This window comes from Ambystoma mexicanum, chromosome 4p, assembly GCF_040938575.1.
Source record: "Ambystoma mexicanum isolate Mex_15411 chromosome 4p, UKY_AmexF1_1, whole genome shotgun sequence".
Taxonomy (NCBI): Eukaryota; Metazoa; Chordata; class Amphibia; order Caudata; family Ambystomatidae; genus Ambystoma; species Ambystoma mexicanum.
In genome coordinates this window covers 251,806,696-251,827,920 of record NC_090927.1, presented here as the reverse complement: position 1 = coordinate 251,827,920, position 21,225 = coordinate 251,806,696, and the positions used below count along the sequence as shown (strand labels likewise).

Below are 21,225 nucleotides of genomic sequence, written 5' to 3'. Positions count from 1 at the left end.
AGGTGTAAGAGAGGCAACCTCCATGGATACAGTCTTGCTGGCAGCAGCAGAGACTGGGTGGAATACAAATACCCTTTCCACAGGTGAAATAGGCTCATATCAAATTGATGTGGCTTGGATTATTATGAGGGACGTCGCCCACCATACCTCCAAGTCAGATATGTCTTATATTTTCAGTTTAGGGTGCCAAAAGCATAGCAAGTCTCCTAGCTATGTTATTTTTGGAACCGATGTACATATCTAAAATGAAGCACTTATGCTGTAGGGACTTCACTGTCACTGCAGCTGTCAAGAGGGCGCCTGTGACATGAACCTGTTGTGTGCCACAGAGCAGCAGGTGCTGCCAATCAGGCTACTGATTCTGACGTGCACAGGTGTACAATAGTGTGTGAAGAGGGGAGTCTGGTCAGCAGACCACCTTCCATGAGCAAGTATTGCTCACATCATGTAATATTTAATACAAATCAAAAAGGTATATCAAGCTGATTCAACTATACCAGATTATACTGCTGTGGTACACTTACATCCAATCCTTTTCTGCACCAGGGCTTCCCATGCATTGGAATAACATAACTCAGTGATTACTGCCACTAGATGATTATGTTGTTTCCGCTGTGATTGCTGTGCCAACTATAAATGGGGCCAGTTCTCCCCTTATCCCTATCACCTGATAACTGCTGTACTATTGTTGTGCTACTTTGCTGTTCACTCCGCTTATTGTTTGTATATTCAGATGGTGCTCTAGGTTTTATCCCCACACGCGTCACCAGATAACTGCTGTACTACTGCTGTGCTACCTTGCTGCTCGCCCTGCTTATTGTTTGTATATTCAGATGGGGCTTTAGGTTTTATCCCTACATGTGTCACCAGATAACAGCAGTACCAGTTCTCTGTTGTTCGACCCGCTTATTATTTGTATATTTAAGATGGTGTTCTAGGTTTTATTCCCACATGTGTCACCAGATAACTACTATACTAACGCTGTCCTACTTTTCTGTTTGCCGGCTTACTGTTTATATAATGAGTTGCTATATTTAGCTGACCCCGTCGCCCCTATATGTTGAAACAAACCATTGTAGCATTGCATGAGGCATTGCTCCTGGCTTAGCCTGATTTGCACTACACTGCGACTCCTTCCTGATATCAGCCTAGTGGGTCTGTCAGAACAGTGTTTTATACAACAACACCAAGACCCTAAGCAGCACATAACCCAGAAAGTACTGATCTTACTAATCTGCCCATCTACTACCTGATCTCCCCCTTCCCAACAGGACCACAGGCTTGCACTACCTGTCCTCTGTCACATATGGCATCCCTATGTAAAGTAACCTTAACTATGGCTACTCCCCTACCTTTATTCAACACCATAGCACCTACTAGATTCCTGCCACCATTCAAGGCTGACCTACCGTTGTCCAGTTTTAACTCTGCGACTGCCAACAGTGCCTTCTGCCCCATCACTCCAGCTCAATGGATCCACCTCTACGCATCACTGCCTATGCCTAATTTACTGTGCCAACTAAGCATCAGGAATGCTAGACTAGGATCTCGCCTCAATTGCACAAAGATGATCAACCTGCCCTGCACATCCCTCACAAAGCGTAAACATATCTTCACCACTGCCACCAGACCCTGTGCTGAGCCCAACCATACCAACAAAAACACAGCTCAAAATGCAACTAGTACCTCAGCTATTGCAGCACCTCTGTTGTACCAATCATCAAAGGAGCACTCATTAATACAAGATCTCTTATTGCTCACACTCTAGACATATCTGATCTCATATCAGCCAACTATCTTGACTTTCTGGTGATAAACGAAATGTGGTTATACCCAACTGCAGGACCATCTCTATCCCTACCTTTCCCTGAGAACTACCCCATTATAAGAGCAGCTAGAGATACCAGCAGAGGCAGTAGACTGGCTTTCATAGCTAAAACCTAACCGGGCCTCAGAGAACTCACCAAAGAATGCTTCCCTACAGGCAAACTTCTTTTTGTCAAACTCCCATTGTCAGCTTCTCATACTCTCCTGCTACATCTCATATACCAACCTCCGGTCCAATATCCTCCTTTGAGGAAGACTTCACTTTCCTCCATACTCGCAACACCAAACTGAGCTCCCAAATTGTACTGTTGGGAGACTTCAACTTAAGTCTACACAATGTGAATGATATCAACACAACAGCCATCGAGAATATTATCTCACAGCTTGGCTTTGTGTCAGCGGCCCCACTCATAATTAGGGAAGAACCTCGGATTGGCTGGCAGACTTAAATTGTACAACCACAATCCTTGCCAATTCGCCCTGCGCATGGTCAGACCACCATTGCATCTCCTTTACCATACAGGACAGCTTGTGCCCTATCTCAAGTGCCATTCTAGCCATGCAGGTCATGTATAGAAACAATTGCAACATCACTGTGGAGAACTTACTGCCACCACTACATCCTAGTACTGATCCCGCTAACAGTTTGGGTAAGGACCCATCACTACTCGTGGACCTTTATAACCATACCTGACTTCAGGCATTAAACAAAATTGCCCTGGTAAAATTAAGAAAAGCTAAACCAATAGCCCCCCTTAAACACGTGGTTCGCTGCTGACTTAAAAGCCTTACGTAGCTCCAAAAGTATCACCAAAGCCATCTGGAAAAACACATCGACTGTCCCAAACAAGGAAAAGTTCACAATTGCTGCTACCACCTACAAAGCAGCCATATTAAACACCAAAAGAGAGACCTGTAGTGCCAACATACAAAATGCTAAATCAGGCTGCAAAGAGCTATTCACCATCCTCAGGGAGTTGGAGACTCCGGTTACACATACAGAATCCTGCATCAAAGAGGCCTCTTGGTATATCAAGATCCAAAAACCCCTATGGACAAAATAGCTTTGCTGCATACTTAAATAGAGGCAAAAAAGAGAAGTCTGACATTGAGCTCTAACCTCAACAAGCCTCATGACACACAGCCTATACTGTGTCACCCATTTCAATTCCCACCAGTCACTATTAAAGAGGTAGAAGACATGAAAGGCAGCCAAAAACCCTCCAGATGTCAGGGGGATATTTGCCCAGCTACTGCTATAAAGGAAAGAGCAAAGGATATTGTGCCATTCATCACATCCTTGATTAATGCATCCTTTGAAACCTGTACAGTCCCAAATAATCTTAAAGAGGCATCGGTCATGCCTCTTCTCAAAAAACCAAACCTAGATCCAAACACCCCTACCAACTACACAGCCCCATAACAGCAGTTTCATTCCTTCTAGAAATCCTTTATAGAGTGGCATAATTCCAAGTACAGAAGCATCTAGAAGACAACAACCTATTAGGCCTGTGACAATCTGGATTCAGACCAACACATGGCACTGAAACAGCACTCCTTGATCTAAAAATCCAAATGGATGAATTCAAGGATAAAGGAAACATCACCATACTCCTGCTGTTGGACCTCTCAGCAGCTTTCGATCTGGTTGACCATCAGATCCTTACAGCAGCCTCTTTCTCCCTTAATGCTGCCACTTGGATTCAATCCTTTTTAGCAAACAGGACTATGAGGGTCTTTGCACCCACGGCATCTGCCGAACCAGTACCAATCTCTTGTGCAGTAACTCAGGGCTCCTGCGTCTCTCCCAACTTATACAATATCTTTACGAAGCTACTTTTTGACCATCTCAATGGCTTGGGTGTCACCTACACTAACTATGCAGATGACACCCAAGTCCTCATCACTCTTTCGGGCTGCCATGAGAAAGATACCAAAATGTTAAACAAAATCTATCTTCACATACAGGCATGGATGGCCGCCTATGGCCTGTGTCTAAATCATGATAAGACAGAGCTACTTATCATAGGCTCTCAAGCTCGACTAAACAAGCTAGACACACTCTACAAATAGTTCACCATTGATGGGAACTTCATCAAAGCCTCCAGCAAGGTCAAAACTCCAGGAATCTATTTAGACTCCACCCTCTCCCTCACAAGGCAAGTCAATGCAACTGCCTCAGCAACAACATACACTACCAAGTTGATTAATGCCTGCAAACCTTATCTTTCCACTAACAGTTGCATTACTCTAGCTAGGGCTCTGATTTTATCCAAGATTGACTATTGTAACATTCTATGTCTAGGCACCAATGAACACGATCTGAACAAACTTCAAGTGATGCAGAATAATGCACTCAGAACAGCCTTAAATATCCCACAAACGAACCACATATCAACTATCAGACAGGACACACACTGGCTTCCAGTGTGAGACAGACTCTCACTGCAAACACTAGTAATCACTCAAAAATTCCTGTCAAACACGGCTCCAAAATACCTGGTCGACAAATTCATCAGGAACCAATCTACCGGACCTATCAGATCAAACTACTCACATTGCCTCAACATTCCTAAATACAAATTACAAAATCTGGTGGTTCTAGCTTCCCAGTGCTAGCAGCCAAGCTGTGGAACTCATTGCCCACTGCACTTAGAGCTGAACCATTCTTTTGGTCCTTCAGAAACAGAGTAAAAGCGTGGCTCTTCACCTAGCAAATCTAATCGTACAACTCCTTCCATTTCTGCTTCTCTCTACTGATTGATTATTGCCTTTTTTGTAACGTTGTATGCCCTCGCTCTTTGGATCTTCTCACTTTGTATATGTGGCCACTGTCTGGCATGATTGCTAGACTTATCTCATCTTACCTGTTTACCCAGTTCACATTGTGCATGTGCCTTTTGTCTGGTATGCAGACATGATATGTAACACAAGCCAACTTCTATTTGTTATTTGTTTTTTTCCTGTAACTTTTGCTCAAGTATAAGCGCCCAGATACCTGAGGGTTAGGTGTGCTCTATAAATAAATTAAATAAACTAAAGTAAACTAAACAGGGCTTCTACACCCTTGCAAGATGGCAATCCTACACAACATCACAAAGCTGTTTGGTCCTTTTGACCCTCAGAGTACCCGAGTCCTCCTCTTCTAAGGGCAAACAGGTAACATTGCCACAGTATGGATAGTAGTGTGTTCCAGCACTCACATATGAGGCCTCATGACACCGTTGATAAGATTACAACATGTAACCCTTTACCAAAGACGGAAATTAATTTGACATACAGCACAAGAGATACGATTTTCACATTGCAAATACAATACAGTAACACGTAAATAACTACTGTTTTCAAGTTCTGCATTGTGACAATACAGCAATGCAGTGTTAAAAATAAATCGACAGGAAAAAGTAACAACTTCCAACAAGTAGAAAATGGCGATTCCCAACATAGCTGTGTCAATGAAGGCAATGCATGAAAACAGTCCTTTGTAATGTTGTCACTTCAAACAATATCATTCGATAAGTCTAGCTACATATGCAGCATATTTTAGGGTACATATGTTTGTTTTCAGGTGGAATGCCAAATGTGTCTTTTGTGGGGCGTTTTGTGCAGTGTCGGATGTTGGCATTACATGGATTTTCTTTTGGAATGTCTTTGATTTCCTGTTTTAGACAATGCACAACAGATATACATGGTTGGAAAGCATACGAAGCACACGTTTACATCAATTTACCAACCTGTGATTGCCCCACCGACGAGTGCAACTCCAATCGTGGCCGCCAGGGCAGCAGCCTGAATACCAGCCGAAGCTCTAGATAGAAATTCAAAGAAGGAAATGGTCATCTGTGTGTGCAAATAGCCTTTACTGCATTATGCAATGCTGCAGCAAACTGCACCACTATTCTCTGTGCCCTAATTGATTTACGAGCTGGTAAACCTGGATGAACTCTGTTTAATTCACGTCTATATTGTAATTGTATAGCCTGTTATCTTCCCTGAGAATTACAACAATGCACAGGTGACTATACAAGGGCATTAACATGAATAGGAGCATTACGTGCAAATGTGGCAGAACAACAAGAACTTGTGGTTGTTTATACAATTGGAAACCACTGTCAAATCACTTCTGAAATGTGGGTGCAGATAGGATATAAACCAGAAAGGAAAATAAAGAACAAAACACGTTTCACATAGTACAGCTAAATCCAGTGAGCAATTGATTAAAATCCATAAGCAAATAGTTAAGTCTATGAAAAACATCCTTCAGTCCAAGCTAAGAAAGTCCATTATACTTTGGATAGGTTAGTAAAAGAACAAAACTCTGTCCAGAATCATCTTACTGCAAATCTTCTATTCTCAGTCATGGGTTTTCTTTGCACCATACTTCTCTGTCACTGCTGATGGCCATTCTTTTCTTTACTAATGCATACTAACTCCTGTTATGTCAACTGACCAACTGGGCAATTGGTTACAGTGTATTACTAAGCTGTGCTATTGATTTTACCACCAGCCTGCTCCTGGGTTTTGAGGATTTTGATTCAGGGCAACGTAACCTTAAATGCAGTTAGAACATGAACTTTCCAACATCATATATTTGTATCATAAATCACCTCAGTTAGAAAAAGGGTGCCAACTTAAATGATATGTTCTCAAACATGATTCACAACAACCCTTACTCATTTTTAAACTTTCATTATATTATTTTGTGACATGAACATAGTCACATTAAATTAATTTGTTTTTTCCGTAAACTCCTTCTTGCCTTTGCAGTCATGTTTTTCATTCCTCAGATCTTCTTCGAATCATTGCCATATTTTAATCCTCTAAGCTCTGTTCCCATCCTTTCCTTAGAATCATTTTATAATTTGATCCCTTCTTATTGTCTTTATTCCTTTCCGCTCAAGAGTTTTTGTTTATTGTGTTCACGTCATTGTGATTACTTATTTATTTATAATTTCGCCTAGATTTTCCACTTATATTATCAATTTGTACTGCACTTTGCCTTTCAACTCTGTGTTCTTCTGTCTCTGTTACCCAGCAGAAATCAGGAATGGCTCCCAACCATCCCGACCTCCTCCCCCATCTACTCTGCACCTATTTCACTTTCTTTCAGTTATGACTGGGCAAACTACCCTAGTTCTTTTCATGGTGTAACATCATATGACACTGCAAAGATGTGGTGCCCAACCTGGTATGGCTTTCATCTGGCACACAGATTTAGTGTGCATGTGTCAAGATTCTGTTGCTTTCTGGCATGTGGTATGAAGAATCTTTGGAATATCTTGTGGAGAACAAGGAAGTATCGTATCTGCTCATCTAGCTGCAAAGGGGCTAGCAGTGCTGCTGAGTTTCAGCTGTCAGTGCCACACACTGACATTTTGCAATTTCGGCTCTCACATTCTTGCCCTGTATACACATGGCAAAGTATTTTTGTTCATCCCTCCTCCTTACTAAGGCTCTTCTCTAAAAATTGCAACAAAGTTGCCTATTATTTAGGGAGGTACGAGTGTCATTACTAATGCCTTTATGTATTGTGCATGACTTCATCACGCTATGGCGCATTCATGTGATGTAGTCATCTGTTAAATATAATGTGGTCTAATCAAAATGGCGTGCATATTTGTTAACAGAAAGAATATGTTCAAGACACTGCCATTAGAGATTGACTCTAATGGATAATTGAACACCATCAGGCTTACATTATACCATAAAGAGAATATCTTTCACCAATTTGGCAAACGTATGGAGAAGTTGTTGGTCACATGCAACTTTCCTTGACACTCTTTAGGTCAGAACAACAGGGGTTTCATCCAATTGGAGTGACTGGGGCACACCTGATCAATCAGGCAACTGAGAAACCGGTGACTGGACATGGGTAGTAGGTATTTAGAGATATCTATAAGATATAATGTATGACTTAATACCTTTAGTGTTACAGGGATGGAAGGTAATCCAGTACTTTTTTTGTTGTTGTGTTTCTTTGTGATATATCTCTATCATTCACAGATGGGTGGTTGGAAATTTTAACACATTATCCCATACTCCTGGATCCAGAAATAATAGTAACTCATGAAGCCACATTGCAATAATCCAAGATAGAATGTTACATTGGAGGCAGAAGAGCCTACTCAGGAAGGACTATTCTCATCTCTACTCCTTTATTGCATATAAAATGTTCTCTTAGAATGTTCCCCTTCAGTTTGAGCCAAGTTTCATTTAAATATGTGTATGCGTCCTTAATAGATGTCATGCCACTCATGCCCACTATATGCCAAGTGCCGACAAGGAACGAAACATGCCAGGCAGAGTTTTAAGCCTCCTCTGGAAAAACTGATAACAGAAAATTGGACAATAAGACCCATTAAACAGGGCTGCTGTAGTTGAAACACTAGATGTTGTCCAGAGGAAGGATTTCGGTATTACAAAACCGTTTTTTTTTTTAAATTGTTGCTGTAATCATTTTTTGAGTTTGGCTATGTACCAATGTTGTGAAATCTATTCGTAAAATGGTTCGAAAAGATTGAATATCTTCTGAATGTTCTCCTCAGATTTAGACACATTTAGTTAAAACAAAAACTCACCTTAAATTGTTTTGTTTTTGTTTAAAAGTGTATTGATTTGATTAATTAAAACTGTTATGAAAGCCATTACAATGTGTATAAATACAGCATCCATGTTTAGTAGACACAGAGAGGAGGTGATCCTCTTGACAGGAGTGGGGTACGAGTCAACTATGTAGTGTATGATCATGTTTACCATATCGATTCTCCTATCCCTGGCTAGAGCGACGTGTTGGAAGGCCTCTGAGTTCCCTCTTTATTGGTAGAACTGTATTTGGGAAACACACCTTCAAACAAAGCTCAATAACCACTAGGAGGGAAATCTATAGAGCGGCATAATTAGGGCCAACAAACTCAATAAGCTGTATCATGCAATTGTACATTTAGGACATGCTACAGAAAAGAGTTGCTCATTAGGTGAACAAGCCTCAATAAAAAAAAAAGTAAAAAAAGCTTCTAGACTATCCTAAAGAATATGTCCTCAGCATGTTAATCATGATATACTGTTTAGTCAAAAACGGATCCTCTACTCCATTCAAAACACATGTTCACCTTCACACTGCTGGCATGATGATCTGGAATATAATAGGACGAGTGCATGAAGTGTCGGCATAGGGTACATGCTATGCTGGTACACGAGCTTCAGTATGCTGATAAATGTATGCATCGATTTTAAATGGATCCATTGGAAGAAAGCACACTTTCATTCACTTGACCTTTAAATATGTTATGATTTTGGAAATATTTTGATGACATTGAAAGTTTTTATGAATGGTAATTATGCATTACTTAAACATGGACAACATATGTTTAATTTTTTTAATAGTAAGCCCTTGTGTATCAAATAACAGTTTTTTTGAAGAGGCTGAGAGTTCCTGCTGATCTTATAGAACCTGCTAGATGTTCAACGCCAGGGGACCCTGGCCATCAAAAGATGTGGCGCAAAACTTGACAAGTTTGTATCTGGCTGGAACAGTTTAAAGTGGTACTGGGAACACAGATGGCGTGCCAACTCGTTCACCCTTATCCGATACTTCAGGTAGTTAGGAATAGTACTGGTCCAGCATTATAGAACAAAGTCAGGATCTTGTGGGTGATTTGGTGACTGGGAAGCAAGTATAGTGCCCTTCTGGCATCAGATATATGATTCCGTCTAGACAGACCAAGAATGGCATGAACAGCGCAATTTTGAGAGAACTGGAGCAAGTGAACTTTAGCTTGCATGGGCCTGCTAGCAAATTGTTACAATGGTCTAACTTTGAGTTCACTATCACAGTGGCTAGTAGAGAGCAGTTGCTGACTGAGATGAAGGGACAGATATGACTAAGAAGCTTTGTTGTGTAGCCGCATGATGCGCAAATGTGTGAGACATGCATTTTCATAGAGAGTTTGGTGTCTGAGGATATGCTGAGAGTCTTCACACTCTTTGAGACACTGATGCAATTGCCAGCGATGCTGAAGCAGTCATTGGCTGGGTCAGGTTTCCTCAGTCGCGGACCTGAGGCTGCAATCAGAAGCTCAGCATTGCATACAAGCAAAGCACATTTTTAATGTTCTATTTGCCAGGTGGATAACTCTATGTTTAAGCACACATTTCTGACAAGAGACTAGCCTGCACTTCACACGTTTGCATCCCCGCAGAGTCTACACAGCTCTTCACCCCTCTCTGATCAAAGGTAAGTGCCATTATATTTTAATCGATGATTTATGAAGCGATTCATGCTGGACTCCTCCATCTTCCAAGTGCCAGTCTGTGAATTGAGCAAATACATGTCTTCTTCACAAGATGAGCATTGTTCCCTCAGATATTCTCTGTGCTATTCAATTATCCAATAGCAACCGTTATTATGCACAGCGCTTAGAAGCGAAGTGAATCAAGTGAAGTGTTATATAAAAACCTCATGTTAACATTACCTCATTAACTAAAGAATTCCAATTATAGTTGCACAAATTGGTTTCTTGGATGTTACAGAGCCCTTTCGAACTTGACCTTGTCACATATTAAAGGAAACAGATTTAAACATGTTTTTTTTTGTCAACATCATTACAAAGAAAATAATAGCTCACCCTTCTTTGGCTCCCAGCATTGCTGCAACAATCCCTGCTAATCCCCCCAGGAGTCCAGGAAGGCCGTGCAAATTATGCACTCCACACGTATCTTGAATTTTCAGCTTTGAAGCCAAGAAAGGCTGGAAAAAATAGAACAGAAATCTGTGATGTTGTTTTCAAACTAGGTATCTAATTAGTATTATGCCGTTTGTACCAACTTTCGGTAGGCATAATTGGAGAAATGCGTGATTTCAGCAAAGAAGCCATTCTGCACTGTAAATACAAAGAGTTAACAAAAAATGCATTTGTGCTATTAACTTATGTTTTAACACACTAATAACAAATGGGCTGTGCTTTGAGGGGAAAACTAACTACTTCAAAAAGATGCATTTTCTAGAGGTACAGCAATAAGGCAGAGTACTGAGATTCTGGACCAGCACATGTGTTGCTTGGACAATGTAAGGGTTAAAACTGCAGGCAAGTAAAACAGGATTTTAAAATGTGCAGCGTTTAGTGGGCCTGAATGATGTTGCAAGCTAGAATTCCTTCGCACAGTGCGAGGATGTACCAGAGATGGAACATTGAGGTTAGGAAGTTATATCTTGCGTAACAAGGACTATTGTTCTGAAAAGAGTGATGAGTCGACTGGTTGGTAATTTTAAAAAGGTCCAAATTCAGTATAATGAACGACAAAGGAGGCAAGCAAGGGGGTGGGGGGGGGGAGAGAGAGAAAAGCAGAAACGAGAGAGAAAAATAAGAACAGCTATCACGATGTGCTGAGAAAAAGAAAAATACTGCACAAAAGAAGAGAGCACAGGATTGATTGATATTTTATTTCCATTGCGCTCGTACACAAGTGTTTCAGAGCGTGAAAAGGCAAGGGAGGGCAACAGGGGAGAACAAAACAGCGATCTTACTAGGCCCAGTGACATTGAGAACGTGCAAGTGCATGGGAGAGGGGGAGGGGAAAAGCGCATGGAAGTGGAGAGAAGTGGAAAGTGCGAAGCAGAGGAAAAACAGATAAATAACAATAAATAAATAATAAAGGCAACAAACAATGGTAATGCAGCCAGCAATTTGCAAGTGCTAGGTTTAAGGCAGCAGACAGGGTAAGTCTGATAAGTGTAGGAAGAAAAAGGGGGGCTGTAGGATCAAATCGATAGGATGGTCGGTGCAGAAGCTACTTTCGAAAGAACGTGGCCTACACGGTTTGGGAGAACTTATGGAAGACCCTTTAAATGAGAGAATCAGCAAAGGACTAAATAAACACACAGAGGTCGGCCACCGAACAGAACAATACACATGTGGAATCAAGACACTTTGACACTCCAGAGGGTCCTTGAAAATTGAACTCTTTATTCTGTCATGGGTTTTGACCCATGTTGAATCAATAGACTGGGTAGATGTGGAGATGAGCTGTCGCCACCCATTATTCTATCCCAGAACAAACTAAATCAATAGACTGGGTGGATGGGGGGATGAGCTATCGCCACCCACCTTCATGCCAGAATAGGAGAGCTGCGCAGTTGGCACGAGACCACTCCAAAGATACAACCTTCTTGTGGGGAATTAATTTTCTTAATCCCAAAAATGGTTGCATTACCAGTACTCACCACTATCAGAAAGCAGGCGTTTTAAAACCACCAGACTTTTGTGTAAAACTGAACAAATGAAACAAAACCAGACCAAGGAAAGACTTGCTAAGAGGTGGATACAATGTAAAACTATATTCTGAAATGACTTGAAGGAAGTAATTATTTAATGTATATGTAAAAATTGTCAGTTTGATTTGAATGTAGAGAACTGGGAACAAAAAGTGACATTTAGCTGAAACCTGGCTTAATGAAACTGAATTCTGCCTGACAACTACCCCTGACAGGAGTTGAAATTGGATCAACAGCTGTGTCTGACAGGCCTGGCTGCATTCTGAGGTCACATGACCCTGTTGATTGAAAGGGGAGTGGCAGCTGGGGACTACAGGGAGTTCAACAAAGGCCTGTCCTGCACTCAGGCAAATGTTATATTGGGGGCGTTGTAAAAGTGGCTTCCTCTTAGGGTAAACTGGGAGGGGCAGTGCCTCTGCTAGCAGCTGAGCTTGGGGGAAGTGGATAAACCAGAGCCACTGGAAGCTAGAGAGGACATTCAAATCCAATTGCTGTGGAGCGTTTTGCCGGACCACACAACATCCAGAAGATACCCGTTCCAGACTGACTCCAGCTACATACTCCAGAACCTAGAACTTATACTTTAGAACCTAAATCAGAGGCCTAAAACCACAAGCTGAGTTCTCCTTAGCAGGCCTCAAATTATTGCAAGCTACTCACAGCCGGGCGAGCTGCTTGAATCCCTTGCCAAGAACTTTTGCCAGGACCAGTCCAGAGATCCAGGAGCCGTGCAGAGACCACTGTATCCGGACAGACCAGACCAGAGATCCAGAGTGACCCAGACTGCTGTGAGCAGAACCAGAGAGCTGACCCAGATCACTGTGAAGTGCCGAGACCAGAACCGGAGTCCAGTCCAAAACCTGACCAGATCCGTGGCGAGGCCCATTCCTGAACAAAATATATTGTGAGTACCTAGCAGAACTGTGCAAAACCAATCTCTTAGTTAAAATAATCTAATCCAAACTATTTTAACCTAAGTAGAACAGCCTCCTAGAAATCGTGTAATCTGTCATTTGTAAAGCTGCACAACTGTCACCTGTCAATTCTGAAGCTGCAAGCTGTCACCTGTCATTTTGAGTTTGACTTTAAATCCGAAAATCTACCTTTATTTAATTGTCCGTATCTCTGGAACTGTTTGGCTAACTTTCCTCTGAAAGCTTAGAATCTAAGCTTTCCAACGAACCCAAAACCGACTTGCCACTCCTTATACTTTTGCCGTAATCGCGATTCACGCACTCGCGAATTTTACCGCGATTTGCGATTTGGTTAAAAATCCAGCCACGTGTAACCATCAGCAGTCATTTCTTTCCTTGCTAAAAATTCGTTTGCCTCTTAATCACCATCTCTGAATCATTGCTAAAGTGAGCCTGAACTCATCCCAAGTATCTCTCACTCAACCTGAACCTCCTAAATGGAATTAAAAGCATTTTCAGCATATTTTTCATCCATTGCCATCACATTTAAAAAGCTTTTTGGGCCTGTGTTTCAAACTCCTTCCTGTTTCCTCTAAGCTTGCTGGGGGGGAACTGAATTTCGTATTGATTGCATTCCTGAGAACTGTGTGCTCCTCTTTCCATCTCCTTCCATTTCTTGCATTGCATAGGGGAGGGGGGTGAATTGCCAGAGAAAAAGTGATTATCTTATCTTTTGCTAAAATCATATCAAGTATTTCTGTACTGCATTTTATTCCTCATTGCTTTTCCCTTGAAATCATAAAAGTATTTTTGCTACTTTATCCATCCTACACCAACTCCTCATTGATTATAAAGAAGTGTGCTAGTGTCAGATTACCCATTGTTGATTAATATTATATTTATAAGGGCGATATCGATTATTAATTTATTATAAAAGCGTGGTATCTATATTTTATTTTATTTCTCAAATAAACCTTTTAAACTTGCAAAACAGAACTACATCTTGGCTCAGTGGGGTCAGGGGGATTCTAAGAGAGGGGTGTTATATAGGGGTAGTCATCCAGAACTCATGAACTGGACATAAAGATATATCAATAAGGGTTTCCATTCAGTATCCCAGACTAGGCCTTGACTTAGCTGTAGTGTTGAATTGAATCCTCTTACAAATTGGGGGCTCGTAGCCGGGGATTCCGGATTAGATCTATCACTTGTGCAGATTAATACAGTGTGCTAACTGACAAGATACATACATCCGGTCGGATCACCACGCTGTGTTACGCTGTAAAGCACTCCTCAAAAGGACGCTCTAAGGGAAAGATCTGTTTTGCAAAAATAAAATACAAACTTCTGTAAGTCAGGAAGGAACTCAAATTCCAGAATGACGACCTTGGTAGATATGAAAATAGCCAGAGAGCACTTCTTACATAAGCTATTTGTGAGAGGTGAGTGGACTCATCAGGACCAAACGGTCTGGCTGCAGGCAATCGTGCAACAGGTCACTGAAACAGAGTCAGATACATGGAGAGATCAGGGTCCATTACATGTGGCCCTGAGTGAATTATACATGGCTCCTAAAGTTAAAGATGAACACGACAAGATGGTTAGGATAGCGGCATATTTGTATCTATATATGGGAGCCATGCAGGACAAATGTGCTGAAGGCCAAGATCTGGCAAGTAGGCAACAGATGGCATTAGAAAAGGCCCAATCTGACCTGGTCTCTTCTGAGCAGAAGCTGCAGAGGAGCCAGGAGTCAGAAAATTATAGTAGGCAGTATATCATTAAAATAAAAGAGGACATGGATAGACTGCAACAGGAAAAGACGGACCAGGATACCAGAATTCTGGCTTTGCAGAAGGAGCACCAAGACAGTCTGGACTCCTTACTACAGAGCCAGAAAAAGCTGGAGCAACAGATCAATTTCAACAGGGCATGCACAGAGCAGGTAGCCACCCTGCAAATCCAACTAGACAGAGAGAAAGAGGAAAGCAATAAATTGATTTTGAAAGACCTGGATACCCAGGCAGAGTTTGATGAAGAACACCAGAAAGCTGGTGCCTTCCAAAGGCAAAGGGACGACCTGGCGGCACAGATGCAGACTCTTAGTCAGGAAAGGGATACCTTAGGCCAGGAAGTCTGCCACTTAAAAAGGAAAATGGAAGAAAATCACCTGGCCCTCCAGGGACTGGGTGACCTCCAAAAAGAACACCAGAACTTGTTAGAGCACACCAGGAGGGTGGAGGATGCTCTGGCAAGAAAGGAGCAGGCCAATAGGGACACAGCTCAGGAGGTAACCCTCCTGCAGCAGAGACTGGCCCAGTACTCCAGGACCAATCAGGAGGCACAGAGAGAAAATGAGGCTCTCTGTCAGCACAATGATATGCTCCAGCAACAGGTAACGGTGCAGGAGAGACTGATAGAGTCTAGTAAGGCCTTAACTGAGGAACTGAAAGCACAGGCTCTTGCATTGCAACAGGGAGCAGGGGCGGATAGAGACCAGGTTCGCTGGGAGAGGGAGACTCCTGAGCATAACCTCAGGAGCCCTAGTACCAGAGGCCTTAATATCTCTCAGTCCCTGGACTCTGCCAACCCCATGTCCCCCTGCGCACATGAGCACCGGCCACAGGGATGGCAGATTACTATCCAACCAGAGGTATGGGGCTCATAGGCCAGTACCTCCCAGGAATGGAGGGGCGGGCATCCGGGTATGGGCACCCAAGCACAGTGCAATTTAGTGGGGAACCCCAGGAGAGTAGGCCCATTAAGGGCATCCTGAAAACTTCTGCCCAGTTAGGTCAGTGGGGGGGTACCCATCAAATCCTGTCAGCAAGGAGGAATCTGAAGACTCCTCTGAATGATGCAGGACACAGGAGACCAGGTCCCCACATTCTGCCAGCCATTCCCAGGCTGGCAGAATCCGGGAAAACCTGGAAGATCAGACAGGAACCTCTGGGAGCAGTGCCTCTGAGTCAGAGGATGAATGGACCAGGGTTACCCAAACCAAAAAGGCCAATAAGGCAAAAAGGGCCTTGCTTAAGGACCCATTGAAGCAAATAAAGGCAATAAGGAGTGTTATCACGCCGTATCATAAGAACACCAAGTATTCTGTTTGGGAGCACAGTTTCTTTGCGGGCTGGTGGACCAAAATCATTCAAGGTGGTCCACATACAGGGCGGCCATCTTGAAACATTTTTCTGTGCACAGAAATCCCCAAGAGGCTCGCAAGGCAGCCTACAATTTGCAATGTGGGGAGGATCAGGCCCCACAAGAGTTTGTGCAAGAATTAAAGCGTGCTTTTGCGCAGACCACCAGAAGGGTGCACACAGACAGCAAAGAGTTTGTCAATACAGTTTTCCATGCTCTCCCTAAATATATAATGACCCAGCTTGTGAGAGATTTTCATGAGAAAATATCTTTAGACTGGGTCATTGAACAGGCTACCCGGATCTATGAGGTGCAGAAGCCTATCGAAAATAAAAATAACGCGCAGAAAAACCCCAAAACCAACAGCACCCCTGCTGCTGCCAAGGTGGCAGAGGTAAAGGTTGCCCCGTTTTAGATTTGGAGATGGGGGGGCCTAAAAACCTGCCTGCACCAAATAATTCACAGCCCAGAAGGCCCTCGAGCCAGTCAAAGACAGGGAGTCTAGGAGGTAGTCCCACAAATGGGGTCCCCCGCTCCCCTGACTATGTAAGTCCCCGCTATAAGGGAAACCGACCAATCCTGGGTTATGTGTGGACTCCTCCAGCCCAAGGGGGGGATTCGGCCAAGCAGCTAACCCAGGGAACTTCCCTCCGAACTTCCCACAGGAGGGCAGAAATTCTACAAATCCTGGGCAGAACTTTTTCCCCAGGTATCCACCCAATTTACAGCCCCAAAATCATCCATCCTTCTTTCCCAATTCCCTGAGCCCACACAACCTAATCCGGGAGAGGGGAGGCCAAGGGTGGAGGGGTACCAAAATCTTCCCAACCAGGGGTACTACCAGAGAAGGGATAGCTACCCTTCCCGGGATCAGCCCAGGGGAGAAAATAGAGCCCCGTATCAGCCTGAGCGGGTTTCACAACTTGAGCGCCAGGTCCAAAATATGGCACGAGATCTGGGTCACATACTGAGGGCTCAACAGAACCCTCAGATGAGCATGCCACCACAGAATGCCCCAAACTCTGGACCTGGTGCTCCAGAATAATGACAGGGGCAGCACCCCGATAACCCACCAGTTCCCAGGGAGAAGGCACAAGGGGAAGGGGGGTGTAAAGCCTTGGAGGAAGCTTCCTTCCCAACTTGTAAACAGCCACTGGAAAACCAGGAACCGGACACAAAATCTCCTACCTTGAAAGCCTGCCTCCCAAGGAGCAGAGGGGGGTAGGAGAAACAAAGGACCCAAACAGACCCACTTTGTGGAGGAGGTACAGGTCTTCCAATTTGAGGGAGAGGGATCCTCAGAAGATCCTGGGAAAAGGATCTTCTCCTTCAGAGATGGGGGAACTTTTCCCAAGGAAAAATGGGTCCAAGGGATGCCAATTCAGACTGGGGAGATGTGGAGACTGAGCTACCGCCGCCCATCATCTCATTCCAGATCCGACAATACCAAAATCCCACGGGTCAAACCCATCCTGAGGACTGCCTCCAAAAAGGGGGGGGGGTGGCCCAGAACCCGAAACCATTTCCAGTTGCCAAATTTTTCTTTCAGATTCCCCAGGCTCTCCACAGAATTCTGCCCAAATCTCTTCGCTAGCAATGTGCAAAACCAGAAAGTTAGCCCACCAGTTGTCCAAAAATGTGCATTATCTGTGCCCCCTTGAGGAGAAGGAGGGAAGATACTATGCCCCGGTACAAGTACAGGGGCAGGGTACAATTTTGGCACTGGTGGACACTGGATCCCAAGCTACCCTTCTGTCCAAAAGGGCCTTTGAGGAACTAAATGCCGGAAGGGGGGAGAATTACCGTATTCCTCTCACCTCTCTTCCTGGACAACTGCAGGACTTTGACGGGAAGGAAATTCCTGTCGAGGGGACTGCGGATTTGGACATCAAAATTGGGCGACACAAGGTGAAACAGCCGGTCATAGTAGTGACTCCAGAGGGCACCCCTTGTTTACTAGGGAATGACCTCCTGAGAAGGTTGTCACCCCTAATAGATTGTGTAAACAAGGTCCTCTGGACCCAGACTAGCTGACCAATAAAATTAAAACAGAGTGTCAACCATGTTAGTTTAAACGGCACCTGCCACATGGTTGAACAAAACTCTGACCAAGTAGAATTTCACTTCCAGAACAACCAAACTCCAGATGTGACAGTAATAGCAGTTGGACAACAGACTGGTGATGGGGGGTCCTCTCTATTTCTGAAAATCAACCTTCCTTCCAGTTTAAGGTGGTATTCCACACTGGAAGGAAACACCCTGAAATTCTTTACTAATCCACAATCAGAAACTCCCACTCCTATAGTCCAGAAAGATGTGAAATCAGCTCCGAGCCTGGCTGATATTCAGCAATTTGGAGAGCAGTTGTTCATCCCTGTTCAGTTAAATGATGGGAAGTACTCTGTTCTCGCTTGAGTGTGTGTGAACAACGGTAAGAGCTTCATCAGCGAAGCCATGTTCCGCCAACTCCCAAAAGATCCAGCCATTCCCACATTCAAACTGATAGGCAAATGGGAAATGGGCCTGGAAGCACCTAATTCCAAACATCTCCTGCCAAGCAGGTGTATGCTCAAAATCTCCATTGGCAACAAGTGCATAGTCCATAATTGTTGGGTCGTGGCAGTGTTAGGCACTGACATTCTCAATCGCTTTGCCATTAGTCTGGACCTAATAAACTTCAAAGCTTGGTCCCGATTAGCGGATAATCCCATGGTCTTTGATGATCCAGAAAAAGCATTTAGGTCAGCTCAATTGCTACGTTATGCAGTTGAAATACAGATTAAAGAGGAAGTCACCATCCCATAAAGGACCCGACAATTCTCCCTGGAAGTGAAAGTTAAAAGAGGACAACATTTGAAAAACCCTGATGCTTACATACATCTAAGCGCTTCTCTCCAACAGCAATGGTTGGGGGTAAACCCAACTCCATTAGTCAACATAGAACATGACACCATTCTAATAGAGGTGGATAACAGCGACTTAAAGAGTATTACTCTAGCCGCAGGCACCATTATTGAAATGGCAGTTGATGACCGACATTTTTCCATTGATTTAGGAAATGAACTGTTAGGACCAATCCCCAAGGACTGTTTTGACAGTGACACAGTGATGACAATACAACACCAGACAGGATTTTTACCCGGCATGGGGGGAACTTCCTGGTGTACACTTCCTACCCTTATGGTAAGGAAGATGTGACTTGTGACTTCAGGAGGGATGAGGTGATTTTCCAGGTCCATGAGGGTTGCCTTTCCCACCTGAGGCCTCCAGTCCAAATCAGCACTCTGACCAGGGACTTCTCCACCCAGCTGGAGGAGGCCACTGAGATAGCCAAACCAGAAGTCTTTCCAGGCTTCAGGCAGATGGTGGAAGAGAGAGTCAACCTAACTGATGCCTGTGTGACTCTGGAACAAAAGCAAAAGTTGAAACAAGTTTTCTTGGATTTCCAAGATCTCTTTGCGGTAGACTCATATGACTGTGGCCGCACCGACATCCACACAACAACAATCCCCACGGACCCTGGCATGACCCCAGTGTTTGTGAAGCAATATCGCTTGCCTCTCGCATCAATGGAGTCCCTTACTGAAATAATTAAGAACCTGGAGTCCTGGGGAATAATCCGTCCAGTTTACAGCACCTTCAATAACCCGGTGCTGGGAATATTGAAGCCAAACGGCCAGTGGAGACTCTGCGCCGACCTCAGGGAGCTCAACAAACGGGTCCATACTTCCTGATGGCCTCTGCCCTACATTGACCAAGGGCTGGCCCAGATCCAGGGGTCACAGGTATTCACTGCAATAGACCTGACCAATGGATACTGGACTGTGCCTGTCAGTAGGGAGGACCAATACAAGCTGGCTTTTACCTTTGGGGGCCAGCATTACACATGGACCCGGACTCCCTTCGGATACCTCAACTCCGGCAATGAATTCAACATTTTCCTACACAAGGCCATGCCCGACCAGGGTGCAAGGGGTAACCTGGCTTATGTAGATAATGTCCTCATCAAAAGTTCATCTGTGGAGGAACACATAGCGGAGATCCGTTATGTTCTGACCCAGTTGAGGGCCGTCGGAGCAAAACTTTCATTTCAGAAAGCAAAGTGGTGTAGAACCCGTGTTAATTTCTTGGGGCATGAGATTACTCCTCAGGGTTTCTGTCCCCAGGAAAAAAAAGTGGAGGCACTTCTGAAACTGAAAGACCCCACAACTCTGCGGGAACTAAGGAGCCTCCTTGGACTGACTAATTACAGCAGAAAGTTCATTGAAGGCTACGCAGAGATCACCAGATCCCTGATTCATCTCCTGAAGGGGGGTCAAGTGGGAATGGGGTCCAGAACAAGCCGAGGCAGTAAGACAACTCAAAAGAAGCCTCTCACAAGCGCCCTGCCTAGCTTACCCTGTCAGAAACAAGGAGTTCTTCCTGGAGACAGGGTTCTCTAATACGTGCTTGACGGCAGTATTATACCAAAAGCATGACAAGGGCAATAAAGTAATCTCCTATGCGAGCAAAACTTTATCCTCTGTGGAGGAAAAATTCAACGATTCAGAGAAGGCACTCCTGGCAATGGTGTGGGCATTGAAGAATTACCGCCCGTTTATCCAGGGGGAACACATCATAGTGGAGACTCCACACCAGCCTCTGCAATATCTCCAAAGTGACAGAATCCGGGCCGGAAATGTGAGTAATTCCCGAATTACTTCCTGGATTCTGTCCATGCAAGGCTTTCCTGTGGAGGTCAGATATGGCCAAAACAAGAAGAGTCCCCTCGCGCAAGGTCTTGCTGACTTGCATGATTGTGCCAGAGAAAACTGTCTCGAGGACGAAAGTCTAAAAATCAAGGACAACACGGAGGCATACCTTAATTCCCCACACAAAGTCTTTGAAGAAGACAAGTGTGAGGGAATGCCCACTGTCTATGTGGATGGATGCTCTTACCATGTTGACAACAATGGGGAGAAAGAACTGGTGGCTGGTGTAGGGAATGTCTGGGTGAAGGAGTTTCCAGAACCCTCTGCTGGATACAAAATTGGTCCCCGAAGTAGTCAGGTGGCAGAGTTGATGGCTGTG

The 21,225-nt window shown here is 43.9% G+C and overlaps 1 protein-coding gene across 1 annotated transcript in view; it reads right to left on the bottom strand.

Moving 5' to 3' along the window:
* RHAG (Rh associated glycoprotein) overlaps nucleotides 1-21,225 on the bottom strand; it is a 196,304-nt gene that overhangs the window by 65,067 nt on the left and 110,012 nt on the right. Inside the window, exons 7-8 of the mRNA XM_069605769.1 lie at nucleotides 10,452-10,573; nucleotides 5,562-5,635 (exon numbers count right to left, since the gene is read on the bottom strand). Of these exons, the coding sequence (XP_069461870.1) occupies nucleotides 5,562-5,635; nucleotides 10,452-10,573 (196 nt within the window). The remainder of the gene's footprint in view (nucleotides 1-5,561; nucleotides 5,636-10,451; nucleotides 10,574-21,225) is intronic.